Genomic DNA, 24,431 nt, shown 5'->3' with positions numbered 1-24,431 from the left:
TTTGATAGTGACATAATGGCATTTTTTAACAGACAAGACCAAATTACAATTTTGTCTAAAAAAAGTAGTAGATTCCTAAATACTTGTAGCTGGTTTTCCTTCTTTGACTTAAACGTGTTGTGTCAGGGTTGAATTTGTTTTTAAAAGACTTGAAAAAAGATGTTTTCTATAACACAGTACAGATATCTTCATAATTAAAGTTTAGTTCTAAAACTCTTTAGTCTGGAGAAAACCTTGATATTCAATTTTGGTTCAAAAGGATTTTAGTTTTCTGATGCTGAGACTCAGCAAAGGCCATCTTTCCTATCAGGGCTTTGGCTAAATACCACTGGTTATAATAATGAATTTCCTGTTATTCTTAGCATGTGCCCAGAAGCCATGGAGATTTTTGGACTTACTTAGTGAATTAAAGAAAGAAAGTTTAAAAAGACCCTTTTATGAATAGCAACCATAGAAAATAGAGATTATAAACAGTGGTAGTTTCACAAGGAAAAAAAAATACAACCATAACCACAGAATCTCTTCCAGAGATTGGGAGACTCTTTGGTATATTTCAGCTCTGAGGTAAATTTGGGGAAATATAAACCCTGAGGCTGCTACTTAAATCTTTAGAAGAATAAACTATGGTCAGTGATTGACAAGTACTGGGTATGTGGCACTAAGAAATGAGCCTGTGATGTCAAAGAGACCCGGACGTCATCTCAGAAAACTAATTAGTGTTGAATGAAATTATTCTATAAAAAGAGAATGGATCTAAACTCATCAGTACCTTCAATCTTGTGTTGTTTGTGGTTCCCACATGGTTGGGTCATTATTTCATAACCAGTTCTCCACTGAATTATGAAGGGGTAGTGTAGAAACTTCTACAGGTAATCAGTTCTTAGTTTACCATTTCCTAGGGAATAAGAAAAGTGAGTAGGTTGCCTTTTAAAGCTAAAAGAAGCTATAGAGATGAATTGTGATGGGTGAAACGTATCAATTTAAAACTAATAAGTATTTTATTTTTATTTTTTTATTAAAAAAAAATTTTTTTTCAATGTTTTTATTTATTTTTGGGACAGAGAGAGACAGAGCATGAACGGGGGAGGGGCAGAGAGAGAGGGAGACACAGAATCGGAAATAGGCTCCAGGCTCCGAGCCATCAGCCCAGAGCCTGACGCGGGGTTCGAACTCACGGACCGCGAGATCGTGACCTGGCTGAAGTCGGACGCTTAACCGACTGCGCCACCCAGGCGCCCCACTAATAAGTATTTTATACATTTTGAACTTTAAAGAGAATATATAATGAGCTATTTTAGTATTGCTTCAGAAATCTAATTAGTGTCACTTATTGTTTTGTGAATATTAGCTCTTCCACAGATTTCTGTGAACATCCAGCTATAAGAGCCTTATTTTCCATGATATTTTTGAAGCATTAAAAAAAGCATTAGTTATCTAAAGCTTAATCTCTATCAAAACATATTGGATTGAGGTTTTCAAAACATTAGAAAAATTAAAAACAAAAGCAAATATATTCTACTAATTTCAACAGGATTTTCTTACGCCACTAATAAATACAAATTTAGAAGAGGAAGGTGCATTTTCATTTTTACATACACATCCATAACCCGCTTCTTTTTAGTATGGCACTGCATAAGTCAACAATGTAATCTGGGTCCCATTTGGGTGATAAAATGGGACACTTCAGAAGGTGAATGGAGGAGCAAAGTAGGCGATGTGGCGACAACAGGCATAAAGCAGAGTGGCCAGACAAACAAGGATAAATGGTCATCATGCTAATGGAGCATATTCCTTAAGTGTTAGAGTTAGGAAAGTTTTATCCTTCAAGTTTTTTTTGAATTTCTTAAAGAAAATAATATTCATCTCTGATTATCTAGCAATTAACATGATGCCTAAATGTTATATGCTAAAAATAATGCTAAATAAATGAATTGATGACTGAATACATTAACAAAAATATATGTTCATGCAAACAATTATAATTTTATTATGGAATACACTCCCTCCTGTCTGTAAAATCAAAGAAGACTAACACAGTAGACTGGAGGATATGAAAAGACATAACCATGAGGGAATCTTTTTTCCTTCTTCCAGACCCATAGCAAGGAAAGTTGTGTCCTCCACCAACCATACTGAAAATGGAGACAATTCAACTATAGCTGGGGAAGTACACACTCACTCATCCATCTCATCTCAGGCATCCATCCATCCATCCATCCATTGGCTGGAAAACTCCCAGTTTTTCACTATACCATTTTGATCACTGAGAATACACAAGGAAAATACATAGTTCCTCAAAGTGCATTTGGTATCACCAAATCAGGGCATTTATTAGGTTGACTTTCAAACAAAATTTTAAAAAGATTAATTATCATTCACTTATTTCCTCAGTGAAGATATTTTCAGGGAGAGAGGGAGGGAGAGGTAGCTTCAGGAACTTTAAGAAATAGAATGAGTTTGAAACAGTTAAGTGGTAAATGCTAGAATGAGGAACTAGGTGTATGTATAGAGTGACTCAGAGCCTCTAAGAGCCCATGGTGGCCGGACAGCATGGATCTGTGGTGCGTCTCTATACGACTTATTAGAGTAGTGAGACTAAGCTTAAACTTTTAACAAGGACTAAATAGAGAACTTTAAAATACAGGCTGAGGATATTATCTTCATTTGACAAAAAGCAAGACATTATTTAGCTTTTTCATGAAGGGAAATAACCTGGTGACGACGTTTTCTTAGGAAGTTTAAATCTGATTATACTGTATAGAATAAACCAGAATAAGAGGAAAAAGACTGGATCCAGGGAGATGGTAAGGAATTTATTATAGTACCTCCTCATGCAGAGATGAGCATACAGGTAGGATAGAAACATGAGAAGTGGAGATAAATCATTCCTATGAGAAGAATGGATTTCTACAGAAATCATAGAGGGGTCATACAACAGTCACCTATGCTATCCAATTCTCCTTGGTCATAATAAGGGAAGGGAACCCAAATCACTAAATAATTAAGAAAAATCAATTGCAGGGAAACAGACTGCTGCACAAAAAGAAATAATTCAGGTAATACTAATTACACATTAAAAACCTCTAAACCTCACATTAAATTATCCCTATAATTAGTGTTCTCAGAGAGGTTTGACAGAATGCTCCATCTGTAAAATATGAATACAGTACCATCAAAGAGCGAGCAGAAAACATACTTCATTTGCTTCACCTTCGCTTTTGTGGCATATACAGGGTTTTGGCTCCTTCTAATCCCAATCCCTCCATTGGCCACTGGATCCCCTTCTCTTTCACCAGTTCAAGGACAACACTCCTGCCTCCTCTGTTGTAGTAATGATACTTTCTGTACTGGGTCATTTCTTTGAGCTTCCAAATTTGATGTCCAAATCTCTCCCATTTAACATTTTACAAAATTCTCTCTTGACTACACATCTTCTGGCTTTCACCCTCTTCCTTCATTTTCTTTTACAGCAAATATTAAATCATTGTTTAATAGCTGGCTCTGCTTACTTTCTTCAATTCCTGTCCTCCCTTTTGGTCTTAAGAACTCTATGAAAATAAACCTATGCCCCCGCCAAACTATGAACAAGCCAGCCAATGGACTTTATGCTGTTAAATGCCAAGTTTCTTGGTGAGCTACTCACAGCATTTGAAACATTCTGATTGCACTCTCCCTTTAGAAACTGTTCCTTCATATGGTATCTAAGATCCTGCTCTTTGATTCTGTTCCTTCCTTTGTTCATTCTACTCCTTAGTTGGTTTACTATCCATTTGCTGGATCTCTTTTCTGCTTCCCTGTACTACAGAGTAAGTCCTTGAAAGCAAAGATGTTATTTTGTGTCTCTCACATCCAAAGGAGTGCTTGGTATACAGCAAGTGCTCAATTAACTGTTTATCAACTAGGTAACTGAATAGCAACAATTTCTAGTTAAAAATAGGACTTAAACAATAAATATTTTAAAGGGCAATGAATAATAAAATGAATCTATTTGAACACCCAGCTGTGGATCAGCTGGGGGAGGAGAGGTAGATCAAGGGATAAGTGTTCATTTTCCGAACTTCTGAAATGGGAATGAAATGCTATTTAAAATGAATAATCAACAAATGGAGAAATGAGCATTTTATTTAGTAGGCATATTCCTGAAGGCAAATATCAGAGGAAATAAAAATACGTAAATAATAAAAATCCGTAGGTAGAGGGGAGAAGCTCTGAACTATTATGAGAAGACTAAACTCCACTGAAAGTAAGTTTCGGATGATAGAAAATTTGTCAGCCGTTGTTTTATTTAGTCCATTACATCGAACTATGCTTAGCATAATATAAGCAACTGCTGTGGGCTGAATGTTATCTCCCTCACCCCACAAATTCATATGTTGACAATTTATGAAGTCATACCAGAGCAGGATGGACTTCCATTCCAAAATGACTAGTGTCCTCGCAAAAAGGGGAAATCTGGACACAGACACAACACCATGTGGACATAAACGCAGAGATCAAGTGATATGTCTGCAAGCCAAAGAGCAATAAAAATGACCAGCCGAAGACCAGAAGCCAGGAGAGAGGCGCAGAGCAGATTCTGTCACAGCCAACAGAAGGAACTAACCCTGCTGACACCTTGATCTCAGACTTTGGGTCTTCAGAACCAATAAAATGACAAGCAATTCCTACTGTTGAAGTACACAGTTTCAGGTACTGTGTTACAACCGTCCTAGCAAACGGATACAGCAAAGATATCTGTTAAGCACACGAATGAAATACCTCATCGTTCACAAGTGAACAGCATAAATCCTATGTACTGTCACTAATTAATAAATATAAATAAAAGCATGTATTTTTTTTTTAATTTTCAGAGAGTGCAAGTGGGGGAGGGGCAGAGAGAGTGGGGGACAGAGGATCTGAAGCTGGCTCTGTGCCCACAGCAGACAGCCAGATGCAGGGCCTGAAGTCATGAATGGTTTGATCATGACCTGAGCCCAAGTCCCAGGTAAAAGCATGTACTTATAGTTACTTATCGTCACTTAGGTAATGAATCAGAATTGGAGACAGTTAGCAAGGTCGGTCTTTGGAAAAATGGGACTAGTCGGAGAGGAAATTCAACTTCATTTTATACTTTTTTTTGGCCATGTGCATGTATCACTTATAAAAAGAAAAAAAATATGGAATTGGTAAATACACCAGTGCTATCTTACTGGGAGTGTCTTTTCTCAAGTTGAGCAGTGAGGCAATTTAAAGCTTGGAACTGATTCAGGCATTTTTACTTCATATAATTACTTATAATTATGGCCGGCATGTTATCTCTCAAAGAAAATAAGCTACATTTTCTGTAGAAATGTCCCCATGGTATTTGCTATCGTTTACAGTTACTTTTATGACAATTTCCAAAGAACTATCAGATGAAATAAAAGATGAGGAAAAACTGATTAAGTGATTCAATTGGAACAAGAAAGCGGTAAAAAAAAAAAAAAAAAAGCGTTAATTATTACTGTCCACGAAGATAATGGTCAACACACTGTGCTTGTCTCCCCTCGGGCCCTCGTTCTACAAAATGTAATAATCCTTCAAGCCCTCGTGTGTGTAGTAAGCACACACCGTGTGCCAGCACAAGGTAGGCACGAGGGGGAGAACGGTGAATAAACTCGAAGCGTGCTGGTCGCGGCCTCCCAGGAATTTAGTTTGAGGTTAGGTCTGTGTGCTAGAGAAGTACCCTCCCCCCCCCTCGCTGGCCCACTGGGGAAAGTTCCAAGACCCCTGGAGGATTTTGGAGACCGCATGTAGTACCAAACCCCCTAGATGCGGTTTTTTCCCCCCATGCATACCACACACCTCCGATAAAGTTTAATTTATAAACGAGGCACAGCAGATTAACAACGAATAAGGACGTCGAACGAGTCTCACAATATACTGCAAACAAACTTAGGTGAATTCGGACTCTGCCTCAAAATATTTCACTGTAGTGTACTCACCCTTCCCCGGGAGGATGGGAGACAATAAAACGCGCATGTGCAGAGGGGCAGCGAGGCGATGACACAGGGGCTGGGACCTACCCCAGTGACTACTGACGTTAAGATGCTGCGTCAGAAGGCGGGGCCTGTGCTTCCGGAGGCGGTTGGCCGCAGGTAGCTGGCCGAAGACACGGTTAAGGAGCGACTACTGCAGTTTCCTGAGGCTGCCTCTTGGGGGCGCCTGGGTGGCTCAGTTCCTTAAGTGTCTGACTCTCGATTTCAGCTCAGGTCCTGCGTGATCTCTTAGTTGGTGAGTTTGAGCCCCGCCCACATCCGGCTCTGTGTACCTGGTGCGGAGCCTGCTTGCGGTTCTCTGTCTCTCTCCCTCTCTCTCCCCCTTCCTCAGTCATGCTCTCACTCTCTCAAAATAAATAAATTAATTAAAAAAAAAAAAAAAAAAAGAAAAAAGAAATACGGAACTTTTTTCTCTCCCAGTTCCTGGGGCCAGAACTCCCAAGTGTGGCGGCAGGGCTGTGCTTTCTCTCCCAAGGCTCTGCGAAGGGATCCTTCCTTGCCTTTTCCAGCTTCGGGCAGCTCCAGGAGTTCCTTGCCTGCATAATCTCTGCCTCCATCTTCTCATGGGCTTCTCCTCTGTGTCTGTCTTCTCTTCGGCCCCGTATAAATTCCCTTGGCATTGGATGTAGGGTTCACCCAGGAAATCCAGGATGATCTCATCTTGAGATTCTTAATCACATCCGCAAAGACGCTTTTTCCCAACGAGGTCACATTCACAGGTTCCTGGGTTAGGGTATGCTCCTATTGGGGGGGGGGGGGAGCTGCACAATTCAGCCACTACAATATGGGTATGAATAGATAATTCCAACACTGTGTGATTAAGTGCTAGGCTAGGGTATGTACAGAGGGTTACGGCGGGCACAGATGATACTTAGAAGGAGGCTCTAATTCAGTCTGAGGGGTTCGGGGGAGACTTTTTGAGTGAAGTGACATGTACGGTGAAACCCGAAGACTGCCAGGGGCAGGAAGGTGGGCTGGGGGAGCTTTATGGGTGAGAAACAAAGTATGCTGAGTTTCGATAACTGAGAGACGTTTAACGTGCCTAGTCAATGTGAGACGAGGAAAAGCGGAAAAGACTACAAAGGTAAACAGGGCCCAGAATGTGACTGTCCTTGAAAACCTTGTCTAGAATATTGGGATTTTAAAGCTACGGCGGTGGGGGCGGTGGTCAGGGGGACGGTTTTCCGTTGGGTAAAGATAATTTGGAGGGCCGTACGGAGGGTGGATTTGTGGGGCTTAGGACTGGAGCCAAAGAAATCAGGATGATGTTGCAGTAATTTGAGCAAGAGATGGTGAGGGGATTAAGGGGATTGGGATGAGAAATACTGAGGATGCAGAATTATTTTCATAACTATTGTTAGTCACAGCTGAACTCGCGAGTGCATTTCTACAGTGTTTCCAAAGTGAAGTGGGATTCCAAAGGTCTCAACTTTTCATCTGCGCTTTCTTTTTGGAACTATGACTAGCCCAGCAGAGAAAGAGGAAAAAAAAAGAGAGAGAAAGGGAGGGGTAACAATAGGGATCCGGCAACAGTTTTTGATAAACACTTTGAATTTCTGAAACACATCTTTGACAAATGGGTTGATTTCCTTTAGCTCTTAGAGCCGTGGGCACACTTTAATTTGCATTGCTTCAAAGTAAATTTGGCTTTTCCATCTCCTTCCTAAGTGAAAGGGTGGGACTGTACATCTGGGGGGGGGTGTCTATTGCTTATGACTCACTCTTAATGATACGCACCTGTTTGGTTCTTGGGTCTCAAAAAGTTACACGAGAAGCAGGTCAGGAATGCAGAAGGGTGTTATCAAGTGGCAGTGGCATTCCGTGCAGAAAGAACGGAGGCGGCAGCAGTTAAGAGAAGGTAAATAGGTGACTGTGAATATAAGCAGCCCCCAAAAGCAAACAGTAGTGTGCTTCGGGAAAATCCGTCTGCTGCTTCCCACCTGGGTGCCCACTGCCCAAAACAGGAAGTGGGACTTAAGGACTGACACACGGAAGTGAGATCAGGAGGCACCTGCAAGTGGACCGGCCGGGCCCAGGAGGAAATATTTGTGAATTTGCTAATAATTCTTTCCGAATCAAGGTTTATTGTTAAGTGGTTGAAATGGTAATAACTACTTGAAAACGCCGTGTCAAGTAAAACTCCTTGTATTTGAAATGCAGAACAACAACAAAAATCCCCCGACAAGGTTATTATTCACCATTAAGTGTGTTGGCTACACCTCTTTGGTATTTTAAGCAGGACTTTGTGACTACTTTCCATTCCCTTCCAACAGCAAGGGTTCCTAGGTCCTATGAACTTGTATTTGCTTCTGAGTAGAGATTGACTCTTGTATTTCTTCTATGAGCCCTCATATTATGTAGGAAACCACAGTGCAGCCATTTTTATTATTCATTATATTGTTTTAGTCTCTCCTCATAAACAACAGATTTTACCTGACTTCCATGTATTTTGATAACAACTACTGGCATACAAATTTTCATTCTCTGAGCCTGCAGTTCTCCTTGTTCTCCTATATCATCCTACCCACCCTCCCTTACCTCAAACAACTTTATGTGCACCGAGCTTTGCTACAATGATCTGTGCGATAACGAGGGTTCCAGCCCGGTATTGTACAGTGCTCTGACTTTAGAAGGGAATACTGGAGGCAGATATTGGGCAGAAGCTCACATGTAGAAGTCTCTACATCAGCATAGTGACTTAATTATTGACATGTCCTGTGTAAATCTGGTCGTCTTAAAAATGAAAAGATTTATGAGGCACCTGGGTGGCTCAGTCAGTTAAGTCTCCGACTTCAGGTCATGATCTCACAGTTCCTGAGCCCCACGTCAGGCTCTATGCTGACAGCTCAGAGCCCGGAGCCTGCTTCGGATTCTGTGTCTCCCTCTCTCTCTGCCCCTCCCCACTCACACGCTGTCTCTCTCTCTTTCTCAAAAAATAAATAAACATTAAAAAAAGAAAAGATTTAGGGGTGCCTGGGTGACTCAGTCGGTTAAGCGGCCAACTTCAGCTCGGGTCATGATCTCGCTGTTAGTGGGTTCGAGCCCCGTGTTGGGCTCTGTGCTGCCAGCTCCAGGAGCCTGGCACCTGCTTTGTAATCTGTGTCTCCCTCTCTCTGCCCCTCCCCGACTCGTGCTCTGTCTTTCTCTCTCTCTCTCAAAAATAAAATATAAAAAAACTTTTTTTAAAAATGAAAAGATTTATCTGAAAAGTTAGAAATTAAATTTCATAATCAACTGGCTTCCTGTAAACCATATGACTCTTGCTTATTTATCTTCTATCAATAAAATAAATCATCTTAGTGTTCAGGTTTGGAAATTTAAGATGATAATAACTATAATGTATTGCATGTGAAGAGCAGATTTATTTCCATTTTAAGTTGCCTAGAATAGGCTGATGGACAACTTAGCATACTTTTTGTTTCTAGTCTATGTCAAATTTTAAGTATAAAAACGTAGCACTTTACATAATCACTAATATGTTTAAAAATTTTTGCGTGAAGATAATACTGAAATCTGCTGGCTAATTTCCTTTCTCTCCTTGCCTCTTTAATGATTGCTCACAGTATGGAACTTGTTTGAAATACTTTTCAGCTTGTTTAAAATTTATCATGCCTCAACCCAAACACTGAAGACATCTGAGAGAAACCACTTTGTAACTTCTAAGTGGACAGAGATAATATTTATGATAAAAGTCTCTGTTGGTCGCAGGGAGAGAGTACAGAATAATTGAATTAAAGGAAAATTCATGCCTCAGGAAAGACTTTTTATTATAAAACTAGAAACTGGAAGAAGCTGAGAAAAATAAACTTCATTTTAGACTCTATTTTCAGTTTTTCAAAATTTATATTCTTGTCAGCATATACCTGAAATGGTAGTTAAATTCTCAAAGCTGTGTGGTTTTTTTTTCTGCACACCGAGAGGACAAATGTCTGAAATAGAAGGATAAAACATTTCCTTTCATCGTTCAAAAAAACCTTAATATTAGGTTTGTGTTACATTTTGATGTTGGCCAATTCTTTCTGATTGCTTTTAAATTATAGCTTCTCCGTGATAATATGCAACTCAGCATCTTCTCTGTGGGGCAGCAGCTTCACGTTGGTAACAGGACATACCACTATTAACACTCTAAATTATAGCTCCTTGGCCTTGTCAATACACACACATTATTCCAGTTACAGTGAAATGCAAGAGTATTTAAAGTCTCTTCCAGCTGGAACATTCCCTGAACCTATGAAAAGCAGATTCTGTCTCTCACCCCATATTTGTTTGTAGGATGCTGCCTACAACAGTCTAGGCAAGTGAATTACATCTTCCTTGTCGGGTAAATCAACATAGGACGGGACGTTAAACATCATGCTACTATCTTACAGTAAAGTGTAGACAAGATGTTGGGGCGCCTGGGTGGCTCAGTCGATTGAGCTGCCGACTTCGGCTCGGGTCATGATCTCGCGGTCCGTGAGTTCGAGCCCCGCGTCGGGCTCTGTGCTGACAGCTCAGAGCCCGGAGCCTGTTTCAGATTCTGTGTCTCCCTCTCTCTGACCCTCCCCCGTTCATGCTCTGTCTCTCCCTGTCTCAAAAATAAATAAACGTTAAAAAAAATGTAGACAAGATGCAAGGGATGATAGTATTGAGAAATGGATTGAAATTACAGTCCTAATGCACAATGGCAAATACACACTGCACCCGAGAGCTCAGAAGACCAGTGCTGTGTTGCCCCAACTCCACGTCCCTGTGCCTTTGGTGGGAGGCTGGCGGTGGGGGGGGAGTGAGAAAATGGTCCACAGACTTCGAAGGTGATATTTACTGCAGAGGCCTAGCCTCCATCTGGTTTCCTTTTACATCTCCCTTGGAAACATGTGGGAGTAGAATACCACCAGCCAGCTTGCTAATGTTCCTGTGGTAGTAACCACTTAGTTCCTCTGTGTTTTGTCACATCCTCTACTGCAAGTATCAATAAAGACTGCGTTGTTGCAGGAAGCCAAATATTGCATCCCAGATTGTGCTTGATTACTGCAGATATTGAAAGTTAATTTATATGCATATATAATTTTATATATGTATTATATATTAATTTACATATGTATATACATATGTAATATTTTTGTTAAGTAAACTTATTTTATCCTTAATATTCCTGCTATATAGGCTTTATACACTTCACAATTCTCTCAAGAAAAAGTTTAACTCATTCAAAAATTCATAGAATGGATTTTGCGGCACAAGTTGACATTTAATCTAAATAACATCTAAATAACGGTGTTGAAAATGAAGGTTGTCATCAGCCCACCAAGCGTGAGCACCAGTCTTTCTTTGTGTAACAACAGGGGATGAACAGCGTGGTCCGAGTGCCGTCCTCTGAATACATTGTCATCCATCAGACAATTCACATCACTCATAGGGACTATGCCCTCTTATCTTTTAAAGCTTATTTACTTTGAGAGAAAGGGAGAGGGAGAGGGAGAGGGAGAGGGAGAGGGAGAGGGAGAGGGAGAGGGAGAGGGAGAGAGAGGGAGAGAGAGAGAGAGAGAGAGAGAGAGAGAGAGAGAGAGAGAGAGAATGAGCAGGATCCCAAGCGGGCTCTGCATTGTCAGCACAGAGCCCCACATATGGCTCCATCTTGCAAACCGTGGGATCATGACCTGAGCCAAAATCAAAAGTGGGAAAGCTTAATGGACTGAGCCACCCAGGCACCCCTATGTGATTTTATTATTAAAGGATTTCTTCATTGAAACTCAAGATGAAAATCGAAATTTGAACTTTTATCAGATATTCATGAAGTACATTTCTCATCTGTTATGTTCTGGCTGAAACACCTTTGGGTTCCTTTTCCAAGCGACTCTGAAGAAAATCTCCAATTGCGCACTAGGCCAATATGTGGGTGGGATGTGAAACATTGTAATTAGAATTGATTTTTTTTTTTATTTTTTTTTAACGTTTATTTACTATTTTTGAGACAGAGAGAGACAGAGCATGAACGGGGGAGGGGCAGAGAGAGAGGGAGACACAGAATCCGAAGCAGGCTCCAGGCTCCGAGCCATCAGCCCAGAGCCCGCCGCGGGGCTTGAACTCAGGGACCGTGAGATCATGACCTGAGGCGAAGTCAGACGCATAACCGACCGAGCCGCCCAGGCGCCCCTGATTTTTTTTAAAAATGGAATTATGCTCTTGCTTTTTTACTTCTTATGGTTTTGATGAATTATGCTGTTAAATCCCCTTGTTATGATTGTCCACCATGAATAAATTAACCAGTGGCACTCCGTTGATGATTCTTACATATCTATGAGGGTCAGAAAATTACTGCGTACTGCTGTCTGACCACAATCTTACAGCGGAGCCATTTTGTGAGTACATTTCCTGATAATGCTTTAGTCATCAAGCAAACATCCCTAATCTTCATTTCACTTCTCTGCAAACTAATCAAATACTAGCTGGGAGGAAATTAACATATCTAGCACTTTTTTTTCCCAGGATTCACTCATATGATGAAATCAGATGATGTATTTACTTATTTATTTATTTTAGGTAAAGTAAGCCCAGAAATGACGAAACTAAAAATCTAAGTACGAAAACAGCTGCTTTGCCTCAGCTAAAGTATGGCATATGAAGTGCTGTTCTCCTCTTTTGATGTTTATATCACCACGAAATAGTTTGGAAAACACACCTTAGCATTTAAAAGTGACTGTTTGCAAATGACTTTCTTGAAGTATTGGTTTATTTCACTTACCCTAAGACTGAAGTCTGTGTATTAAAAAAATAGTAAAATTTAATTTTCCAAGAATATTAAAGTAAGGACAGAGAGATTCCTCTCCTTCATTCTCTCAAGGGCACAGTCTTTGCATCTTTCAAAGCTCAGCTGAGGCATCACTTGGTGAAACCTTCTTTGACTTCCTCACAGGGAAGCTTGTAATGCTTTTAGTTCCATAGATCTCAATACTTTCTTCCTTGGATTAGGTTGAACCATGGTGTTACTATACTTGTGGTTCCAAACCTAATATTATATGAGGTTCTAAAAGTAATAGTTATTAAAGTTAATTTAACTGAATATTTTGTCATTTGTTATTTATGTGACTTAGCCCTTTGAATATGGAAGTGCCTTTACATAAGGATGTATATATGAGTTTTATTCAGATCTTATACTGCACACAACCAAGTGTGGAGAAAGAGAATGTACTTAATATTTATTTAGTTAATGAATGCATATTCCAGGCTTTACTATATGATGATATGATACAGTATAGGATATGATATACTGTATGATACTAAATCCTCTCTCAACTTTTATCAATCTTTCCCCACACTTATTCCCAGACAAGTTTAGCTTACTCTCAGATCTATAACAAGGGCAATTTAGTAAAACAAAGAACAAAACAACTACTATGGGTAGCTAAAGTCCATAGTGTTGTCTATGAGCCAGGCACTGTTTTAATTACTTGTATATATTAACATTCAATGTTCCTAACAACAGAGTGAAGTATTCCATTATACAGATGAAAAAACCAAAGCACAGAGAAAACCAGTAACATACAAGACTACAAAGCTACAGGTGAGGGAAGCAGTTCTATGCTTACTTGGTTCTAGGCATCCCCATAGTGTAGAAGGTGTGAAGGCTTACCATGGACCATGCAGCACTTGAGAAATCTCCAGTTAAACTAGCTACTGACCCTGGATGCTATTTATGCTGTGAATATAGATTCTGCCTGCAAGTGTTCAGTTATTCAACTCTCAACCCACCTTGAATTTTGGTAAAGAATGGATTGTTACAGTAGTTCTATTAGGTAGCTGTTTAATCACATTTTCTATCTCATTTAATGTTCTAGCAACCTTGTGATATAGGGAATGTTGCCTCCATTTTTTTTTAGAGACATAGAAGTTTCACAAAGATTAAATAACATACTTTAATTTAGATTATGCTCTTTCTCCTCACCATAGCTTATTTTCTTGATTAGAAAATCAAGCTCAGACCAAGCTATTCATTTTCTAGACCAAATAATAATGCTATTTCAACTTGTTTTGAAGTGCCTGGGTTAACTTTTAATGTATATAAAACTTTTAACGTCTATAAAATCCTTTTAAAGCTCCACTGGCTCAAAAGATAGAACCCAAAATTGAAGAGCTTCGTTAATCACTAGTTTTATTCCTCTGCCAATGTAGATACAGGACAGAAAAAAAAATAATAAAAGTGTATTTTCCTATTTGCTTATGTTTCCTTTGAAAATTGCGAGGTTATCTCGAAAGTGGCACTCTAATTTTCTTGACAGTTAGAAAACTATCTGTGGAATAGAGATCTTGTTGGCAGCAGGGAGAAGTACTTTATTTCTAAGAACATGAGCCAGAAAGTGAACAGATTCCATGGGCAGCACTGTGTTTAGCGCCCAGATAACAGAGGCAGGGCCCTGTTCTGTAGGCTATGTTAGTTATCCCAACTTTTGTGGATATTGGCATTTCGTCGAGGGAGGGAGCCAAAACCTATGGCGGTTTTGTTGGTATTATAAGATTAATAAGCTGGTCCTGGTTTCTAGTAACAGAAATCCACGAGGAAGAAACTAAATCAGTTTCACTATTACGCTTGCCTCTAATGTGCAACTGGCTCTGAAATACCCATTAATTATTTAAAATAACATCATAAACGTGTATTAATTCTTGCTCCAATAAAAGCTGATGTTGGATTAATGTGAATTTATTAATGATCTTGTTACTAAGAATGTAAATTTGAAGTTTTGATTCAAGGCACTGCTTGGATCAGAGGCCCATCGCACATCATAACTACTTTTTTTAAAAAAAAATCTGGAACAAGAAACATCCAGATCTAATTGCTCTCATTCAGAGTATATTTTTTCTGCCTTAGAGGCACCTGGCAACAAATCTCCCTACTTTATGTGGTTTTCACAATATAAATTACAAAGAAATTTACTGTGGTGTGACACTTTCTAAACAAATCCCTTAATCTCTCCTACTCATTTATCTTTCAGTCTCTTACTCTATTTTTCCTGTCATTTCCCCTCCACTCCACTCCTGACTTCCTCAGAATGACATGAACCAGAAAAGCTGGAGGATTTCTGAACCAGTGGCCTCCCAACATTCTCAGTCATATGCTCCTCAGTGAGTATTTCCTTATAAACTGTAACATATATACGTTTGTATTAATATATACCTTCTATATACAAAATTAAAGGATAAAAATTAAAAATAAAAGTGAATGGATAAGCTAATATTTCCTTCTCTACACTTACTCTTGCCCATTACTCTCTGGAAACAATTGAGTAGATTCTAAATAACATTTACCCCTCAGATTTCTATGCACCAATGAGTTACAATTAATTTGTTGTTTTGAGATCAATGGTAATAATAATCAAACTCAAAGATTGCCTCGGAGAACCAGATTTTACATAGTTCTTTTCTTCCTCTTCTCTCATGCTCTGTTTTAGCATGAAAATAGCAGGGAGCACAGAGAGGAGGTTATAGTACAAAGCATGAGCTATCTGTTTTCTGATTTGGGTTGTATGATTCCACTTTTTCTGCGTCTTTATTCTTAGGCTCTTGACATCTGATTTCGTCTTCTGAAAATAAATTCTTTACCATAACACCAATATTCATTCATTCAAATGCTGATGAATGGAGTTCTAAGCACTGGGCTGAATGCTACAGACACAAATCTGAACCTCTACAGACACAACACTGGTCCCACCAAGTTTCTGTTTTAGTTAGCAGTGGTGGGACCAAATGATTTTATAGTAAAGGTTACAAAAGAGAGAAGTCCTCTGTGAATGAGGAGAGAATCAAGCAACTAACTTGGCTGAGGAAATTTGGAAAAGTCCCCCCAAAGTGAAACCATTTGGGGATCTTGAGATAGTGGCTCACTGGGGCTTCACCTGAGCCTGGTGGAGGTGAGCTGGCGAACACTGGCCCTACTCGGCAGAGTTCCTCATGTGAACCCATAATAATAATTCCTCTCCACCTGCTCTATGAGCCCTGGAATCAAATTCGTGTTCCTTGTCTCCTTGCTAAACTCGTGCTGGTGATCACCATAAGCGCATTGTGCTGAAATAGAATCTGACTCCAGCTGCTAGAAATCCACTTTTCTCAAGGGCTTGGAGCTTTGCTTCTCCTTGCTGTTGACTGGTGCTTCTCTTGGTAACCTAATATAACTTATCCTCCCCTCTGTTCTCTCTTTCTCTCTTTCCCTTTTCCTTCTCCTCCCCTTCCTCTGCCCCACCCCTTTTCTCTTTCTCTGCACTCTTTCTCTTTCCCTTCCGTGCTAGCCTGAAGTGTGAGTCAAACAGAAGTCTTACTTGAGAACACTCCAGTAGTGTTTTGGGGACTATATACTATACTATACAATACAATACGATATACGATATACTATACAATAAACATAGTATATTATGAGGCAAAATATTTGAGCCCCCAATGTCTGCAGATATGTTTCCGGCTTTCTAGTTGTTCATAAGGCAAACACTAGTTTAAATGGCATAAAACAATTCGATGGTTTTCAGTGGCCTAACAACACAAAACGAGCTGCTCGCAAAATTGCCAGGTTTATCTGAGACACAAACCCAGTTAAAATATGGCTGGGAAGACCTAGTTACCTCTCTACATGCCCGCTTTCCCCCTGGTGGTGACTTTTCTCTGCCAGTCCTAATCCTTGAGCCAGGAAAACAAAGTTTAAAAACAGTATAATCTACTCAACAGGATTATCTGTTTCAAAACCCTGGGAACTCAGTATAAAATCATACATTATGAATCTATCTGCAGGGGTACATATACTTACTCTGCTTTGTATTCCTTCCTTTTTGTCAAATAATAGTAGGCTTCTTAACAAAGCCTAATTCTTCCACTAGTCCCTGCTTTCATTCAGCATATCTGGGGGTTTTGGCTTAACCATCCTTTTGTTTTTATTTCTTAGACAATTTTTTTCCTTCCCTTTTGTATTCTTCCAGCTGGCTTCCTATCTTGGCCCATTCTATCTTTTCCATGATTTACACTGTTCTTTATGTCACCCATTGGTCATTGACAGCCTCCTCATGCTACAAGGCTCCCACATTGGCAGTCAGGAGACAGGAAAAAACAAGAAGGTCATAGAAAGGAATGAGAAGGTCGTTTCAAGTAGAAGTGTGCTTTTACTGAATTTATACATATGTTAGAGATAGGGTAAGGAGAAAAGACTTGATTTTATCAGTCATTTCTAATTAATATATTACACTTGTCCAGGGATAAAGTACAGTATATACAGTATAATGTTTCATTCCTGGGAGTTTTCCATTAACAAAGTGTAGCATTTGATCAACATCACTTTGAAAAGTCTCCTAACACAGGAAGGTATTCTGTAGTGTGAAATTAAGTATGTATACAAAACACCACCTAACATACAGCAGCCTGTTTATTCCTTTCACCACAGGCCATGATGTACTGGAATAAATTTGTTAGAGTGTTGTTCCTCAACATATTTAATGGTATGGGTGATAATATAACATTTCTCCTTATTCTTTGATAATAGAATTTTTAGCAGACGCCTGCTTACCCAGAATGCAGACTCCATTTCTCAGCCCTTATTGCTAGGTATGCCCATGTAACTAAACTCTAGCACATGAAATGTGGGAGAAAAAGAAGTGTGCACCTTCTGGGTCCTGCCTTACACGGGACTGTGGCCACCCCTGCACTCCCTCCTTTTCCCACCGACTTGACTCTCAATAAGGGCTCAAGGCGGTAGAACAGTTAGATGGAAAGGGTCTGGGGCTGTGAAAACATAGAGGCTACATATTGGTCCAGTACTGTTTATACCCAATTATTATGTGTATGTGAGAAAAAGAGGTTAGATTTAAGCCACTTTTATGCTGGTTTTCTATGACAGCCGTCAAAACTACAGCAAAAATGATACAGTTTAGTTTACTGGCTCGGACGTGAGATTTTTGTTCGAATGTGGAATCAGGTGTCTTCTCAAGGTTCAGATCCTTTTTGCATTATATTCTGGAGTTTATGTCGCTTTGTAATATGGATTATATTTTGTGTGAGCAAATAAAACTATGTTCATACATTTATATAACTATTACGGCTATGCAAAACTTTGGGAACTACTTAAATAGTCTCTAGAGAAGACTAAATGTTGGACTCTCTTTAATTAGGTAACCACCATCAAGAACAAATACACTAGTTCTTTAAAAAAGTCTAACCTCAAGCCTTTCCTTACATATTTTCCATCTTCACATCTCATTTGGTTTAAAGAGACCACTTCTTAGAGTGTCTCCCTCCTCCAGATTTCTGTGGAATTTGTCTCTGAGAATTGCCCTGAACCAGCTGCCTTACCCCAAAGACTTACCCACACCCTATAAATGCTGGTCGTATGCCACATGACCTTCTGACTCATTTGCTAATGTCTGCTCCTAATCTACTTGGTTTTCCTTTGATTTCATTGGCTTCACTTTAATTATATATTTCATCATATTGAGGAGAATTATTAGCTTAAAAGATTGATATTTATATACACTACAAATGTAGCCCTCTCCACTTGGGATGCTTAATAAATACATGTGTAGCCATCCTTGGATGGCCAGAGATAACATTGGAAAGCAACAACAACAACAAAAATACAGCATGCAAAACAGTGAATGCCCGCCAAGATTTATAGATTTCAAGAAATGATAATGTATATGTAACATACAATTATATCTCTAGTATAATGCTATTTCAGTACATTCTCAGGATTACTCTTAGAAGCTCTACTTGAGTTTTATTTTTTTTACAAGTCTTAGAACCTTGATTATATCCTGACCCCCCCCCAAAAAAAAATCATGCTCATAAATTCAGTGAAGGATTTGGCTCACTCATATGACCATCAGATAATAAGCTGATTAAAGTTCTCTAAAAATTTATTACTTTATATTCTACTTCACCTTTACATGCACTAATCTTAAAGCTGTCACCATGGCTGACAAATAGTTTTAAAGATACAGACAATTAAGCAAATTCTTTTTCGCATCTGGGTCCCTAACACCTTAGACATGAAAATGTGGCTTGTGTGTCTCCCCAAAAGGCTTATCTGTTTTTTTTTTAATTTTTTTTTCAACGTTTATTTATTTTTGGGACAGAGAGAGACAGAGCATGAACGGGGGAGAGGCAGAGAGAGAGGGAGACACAGAATCGGAAACAGGCTCCAGGCTCTGAGCCATCAGCCCAGAGCCCGATGTGGGGCTCAAACTCACGGACCGCGAGATCGTGACCTGGCTGAAGTCGGACGCTTAACTGACTGCGCCACCCAGGCGCCCCAAGGCTTATCTGTTTTAAATGATGTGCACTGGTATTATGAATGGAGTAGTTGACTAGAATTCTTGTTGACATTTTGAAAAACTTTATACATACTTGTTTCTATTTCATAGAAGTAATGATAGTCATAATAACTATATAAAGGTCATTTTGTGCCATGCAGAACATGTTCCAAATACTTTATATATCTAGTACTATTTTGCTTTTGTACTTCTGTTCATTGCATGCATTTCATCCATATTTCTAACATGTTTTATAACAATTATATGGGGGAAAAGGTGAAAATCCCCTGCTTCTATACTTTTAATTCCATTCTTTCAAAATAACTGCTATTAATAATTTTATGCCTAGATAGCCAGGATTTTGCATAGTCTTATTTAACCACATAGAGGGGTTTATACCCCCGTTCCTATTTGTATTTATATTTTTATCTATAATATACACATTTTGTCATATAAGGTTGGTACGTGCTACACATCCAGGTCTGCCCCTGCCTTTTGCCAGATGTGCTGTATCATGAGATCATTCAGTTAGTGTACATGGATCTCCCTCTATCTTTTAATGGCTGCATAGCATTCCAAAGTATAGACAGACAATAATTAAGCATTTCTTATTGATGGAAATTTACATTCTTTTTTGTCAGTAACATACAATACAATGATAAACGTTTCTGCACGTTTATGAGTTTGCTCTACTATTTTCCTTGGTAAAGCTCTAAAATGGTAAATTGCCAATTCAAAGGTATTTTAATACTCATTCACTATCGAACAGAACAGAAATTCCTACAGACTTTGGTTACAGAGGTTTCTCCCATAATGATGCTTTTCTAGAGTAAAGTCCAAACTTGAAATTTTGCATTTAATCTGTTTATTACAACGCATCCCGAAGGAATTGTAGAGTCGAAGCAAATATTCCACCAGACGACGCCATAACACTTTAGGATAATGACATGCTTAAAATAGAATATTTAAGTTAGAACTTGTAAATAGGTTATAATTACATCTCTCCTAATGTAACCATGCTATAGTGACATGTCCAAGAGAAAATTCTTTCCAGCATTCTTACTATTGATATAAATGTCCAAGTGGTGAGCATATGTTTCTGGAATGTTTAATGTTTGTCAGCAGTTGGGCAGGGTTTGTCTTATTTTAGGGGAGCTATGTCATAGGTCGATTAATAATTTCTTATGTCATTATCGCATTCCCAGCAGATTTGATAGGATATAGGACATTTCTGGAAAAGTGACCTGAGCATGCCAATCATAACAACTTTATGCAGCATTAATATTTCAATGTGATGTATAAAGAAAGAAGAGTTTGCCAGAAACACAGAATGCTCTGTTGTCATAGAGTTTGAGCATACTGATCGTTGGCTGTCAAGTCTTTGACTTCATTTAAACTAATTTATGACACGTTACTGATCTAGTTTGTTAGCAAAACCACAGTTTATGGAAACCGGACTTTGTTTTTTCTTTTTTCTTTTTTTCCCCCACAAAGAGTTAGAGATTGTTTTCTTTCCTCATTGTACATAGTCCAGTTGAACATTGGTTTTGTATGAGGAGAAGTGCCATTATAGATTAATATTATATCAAAAGAGGAGGAAAGATGTTGTCCAGTCCACAGGGAGTTTTCAATGCCAACGACCACGTTGCATTTATAGAAGAAATTATATTTGTATTTACATCAGGATAGTAAACCACTACATTGTGGGAAGAATTTGGGGAAAATCCTAAAGATAAGACAAATTTTGGTCAAGAGTCTACTAGCTAAGCCATGCTTCAAATAACTCCACTCCAATCTTTGCTTCTCTCACTTGGAAACTTCTACGGGGATTGTGGCATCTACAGGAGTAGTTAAAGGAGACTCACCATAAAAAGTAATTTCACCTATTGGTTCTTTTTGGTTCAGAATTAAAGTTGATACACCTAATGATAGCAAATGTGCCAGGGTATTATTTTTATAAACATATTTGGAGGTAGGGCATACTGTTGTCTTTGGAGATGTAAAGGGGTCATTTTTAACGTGTGATTCATACCACTTTAATTATGATAAAATATACTTTTTGAAGGGCAGAAGAAATAAGTCCAAATAACTGACATTAAATAAAGAAAGTATTATTACTTTCTTTCTAAAAATTAGAGAACACTTATCAGCTAGGCCTTGAACTATGAGCTATCTGGTGGCTATTTAATTCCAACTAAGGAAAGTGAAACCAATTCTGTCTTCAACACAATTCCAAAGAGCATAGTTCACAAACTATGATAAATACTATTAGTGAAATGAATAGGTTATTATATTCTAATTTTTACATATTCTGATGTTCCCCCCAAGAAGATAATCCTTGAGTTATACAGCTACACTATACGGCAAAAGAAACATCTGCATATCTCTTTAATCCCAGCAAAATAATAAGTGATAGAAACAAGGATATTTATAAAAATCCGAAAACCAGATAATCTGTGCATGTGCCTTACCTTTCTTTTGCGAAGTCTGACCGGATTATCTGTGGGTTCCTGGGTGGCCAGAGTCTCCTTTAAGTGTAAACACTGCATGCCATCTTCTGAGTTGACCTTTGGAAGACATTTGTTCTGATGTTCTAAGAAACCACTCTTCTCTAGGCCATTTTCAGCTGACATTCCATCAGGGCAGGAAGGAGGTTGCAGAAGGCAGCTTCCAGAATCTGCTTTTAATAATGGCAGTCCTCTGCCCTTGTGAGGAATAGCCAAGAACTCATCCTGTACTACACCGCAGGTGTTTCTTTCATGTTCATCTTTAGGGAAGTCAAGTTTTCTTCGTTGCTGAGCAATTACAGCCGAATTAAGCAATTGCTTCTCAGGCACAATATCTTTCACATGTGAAGAGTCACATGCATTTGTTTGGGATGCATCTTTTACTTCACTTAAGCTTATATCATTACAAAGCTCCAGGCTTTTACTTGTAGTGTCAACAGGTTTTTTCCCCCTCTTTTCTTCTACCAGTGCCAAGTCAGCTCCGCCAGCCATTCCCCAGGAGTTACTTTGGTTACCTTCCATGACGGGCAGTGTCTTTACTAAGGAGCCTGCTCCTCTGATAGTATGTTGGTCTGATATCTTATGTCCTTGCGTAGTTAAAATTTGTTTATCATCTGTAACATAGGGATCGGGATCGGTATCCTCATCAGACACGTGCACTAGTGTTTCCGTGCTGGCCTCCAGAGAAAGAAACTGATCTTCACCTTCGGGGCTGTCATTTTCATCCACCTCCTTTGAAATGTGACCCATTGGCCTCCCAGGAAAGTCTCTCAGCTCTGAGCCATGGCAGCAGTCTGGCAGTGAAACACACTTCTCTTTGCGATCCACATTTAAAGTTGCATCTTTTTCCATACTTGCCTGGGAGCTGTCAGCTACTAGTCCATGATGGCATGCTGGGTTACAATCATCAGAATTAAAAGGCTGCCCCATCCATTGGGTCACATGTTCTTCCCAGCTTCTCTTTCTGATAGCTACAGACATGTCATCGTAGTTTGACAACAGACTGAGAGATATGTTCCATGTGACACTGAAGGAGATGGAACTTGAGGAGACATTACGTCATATGCGCGGACCGAAGAAGAGAGCGAATTTTATCATTTTGCCACCTATGAAAAAAATTTAAAAATTTATATATAGTTTAGGATAATCATTCTAGAGTCAAAATGTGTCTTGGAAAAGAGAGTGCTTAATCTGTGCTAGGAAAGATTAAGTAAGGGAATTTACAAAGCTTCTTTCCATAGATTTAATGATGTTCTTTCTTTAAGAAGTAGCCTAATATTAGAAGAAAACTTCACATGTAATATTTCTGGTCAAAAAACGTTGACAGCATTTGAAAAGCAGGTGGATCGACTGACCTATTAATGAATGAAGACGTAAGTCCTGAGTGTTTGACACTCCATTAAGAACATATTTGCCTTGCAGTACTTAATAGAAATCACCAGAAGAAACTTGTTACTCTAGCTGACATACTTTCCTGCTTTACTTTTGTGAACCCAAGTTCTTACAGAAATCTATTTGTTGCTCGGTTTGAATTGCAGCAATGGCCACCAGGAGCTGCTCGTGCAAAACGTGAGCTACAGAGACAGCCTGTGTAATGGACTAGTCTGTGAAAGAGCTAATACAGAGGCCAAACTACCAGGACGTATTTACTCAGGGAGAGACTAAGAAACATGGAATAATCTGGTTTAGCTCCTATTAACACATAATTCATAAGAAAATGGAACACAGACCACTGGCCATGCCTTAGGATAAATACATTTACAGTCATGCTATTACTGCTACTACTAGGTGGCAAGCTCATCTTGTTGAGACGTTAAATAACTTGCCCAAGGCAATACATCCAGGAAGCACGCCAGGATTTACACTAGGCCTAGGTTCTAAGGCCCAAATTTAGATAGCCAACAAACTTTACTGTCTCCATGGCATGAGATTCTACCTGGACCCCTTCCCTCCAGATACATTTAGTGTGTATAAAATCTAAACTCCTCAGGCAGGAACTCAGAGAACCAAAAAGAAGATGTGAGCATGATAAAACAATGGGTACAATTCTTCAGAAACTTCGGTCTCTTTCTTTTTGGCCTCCAAGGAGTTTCGTTTGTATACTTCTATTAGACTTTAGCCATAAAAATTTCAGTAAACCAGAAAACCAGGCATAAGATAGGGTAGAATATAAATACATTCCAGGTTTCCATCTCCTTTTTGCCTTGAACTATTCAAACCCCTTAGTTCAAGGAAACAGATTATACCAATGTAAACTGAACTTTGCAAAAATGACTAATCCAAATGTTGCCCCAAAATGAAACCAAATTATTGGACCATAAAAGAAAAATCCCATTCAAAAAGTAGACACTTCTCGTTTTTCCTCCACACAAGAACTGTCAGCACATAACATGGATTGGCTTATTGATTTCAGCCGTAAACAAGATTAACTACTACACTGGTTTTGGGTCATTTCAGTCTATTGAAAAGGATTCTGAGTCCCTACCAAACACTTCAAGCTATTCTGACTAAGCACTTGCCAGAAAGGTAAATATTCCCATCCTGTGAAGACCAGCAGACTTATTAAGGAATGTACTAGAATTTGGTACCCTAACCTGACCAAATATCTTTCTGGATACTATCTGGTTCTCTCAAAGGCCTGTGACCAT

General features: G+C 39.0%; 1 protein-coding gene and 2 long non-coding RNA genes across 20 annotated transcripts in view; 1 reads left to right on the top strand and 2 right to left on the bottom strand.

Moving 5' to 3' along the window:
- Positions 1-24,431, bottom strand: part of DLC1 (DLC1 Rho GTPase activating protein) — a 484,735-nt gene that overhangs the window by 384,430 nt on the left and 75,874 nt on the right. For 14 of the 15 annotated variants that reach the window (XM_045055298.1, XM_019828336.3, XM_019828341.3 and 11 more), the window contains one exon: positions 21,748-22,889. In XM_045055298.1, coding sequence (XP_044911233.1) covers positions 21,748-22,764 — 1,017 coding nt within the window. In that variant the 5' untranslated portion in view covers positions 22,765-22,889. Of the gene's footprint in view, positions 1-769; positions 894-21,747; positions 22,890-24,431 lie in introns of those variants that run through there. The other variant, XM_023252419.2, reaches the window with a different exon arrangement.
- On the bottom strand, positions 769-6,045 carry LOC123384792. The gene is made up of 2 exons (XR_006596368.1): positions 5,964-6,045; positions 769-895 (listed from the first exon to the last, which is right to left on the bottom strand). It is a non-coding gene; the product is annotated as an uncharacterized LOC123384792 (long non-coding RNA).
- LOC109498755 overlaps positions 6,094-24,431 on the top strand; it is a 47,523-nt gene continuing 29,185 nt past the window's right edge. For 3 of the 4 annotated variants that reach the window (XR_006596363.1, XR_002155645.3, XR_006596364.1), the window contains exons 1-3: positions 6,399-7,875; positions 13,483-13,560; positions 14,987-15,116. This is a non-coding gene — a long non-coding RNA (uncharacterized LOC109498755). Of the gene's footprint in view, positions 6,253-6,398; positions 7,876-13,482; positions 13,561-14,986; positions 15,117-24,431 lie in introns of those variants that run through there. The other variant, XR_006596362.1, reaches the window with a different exon arrangement.

Source organism: Felis catus, chromosome B1, assembly GCF_018350175.1.
Source record: "Felis catus isolate Fca126 chromosome B1, F.catus_Fca126_mat1.0, whole genome shotgun sequence".
NCBI lineage: Eukaryota > Metazoa > Chordata > Mammalia > Carnivora > Felidae > Felis > Felis catus.
Note: the sequence above shows the minus strand (reverse complement) of the source record. Positions and strands in the feature narration are given on the sequence as shown.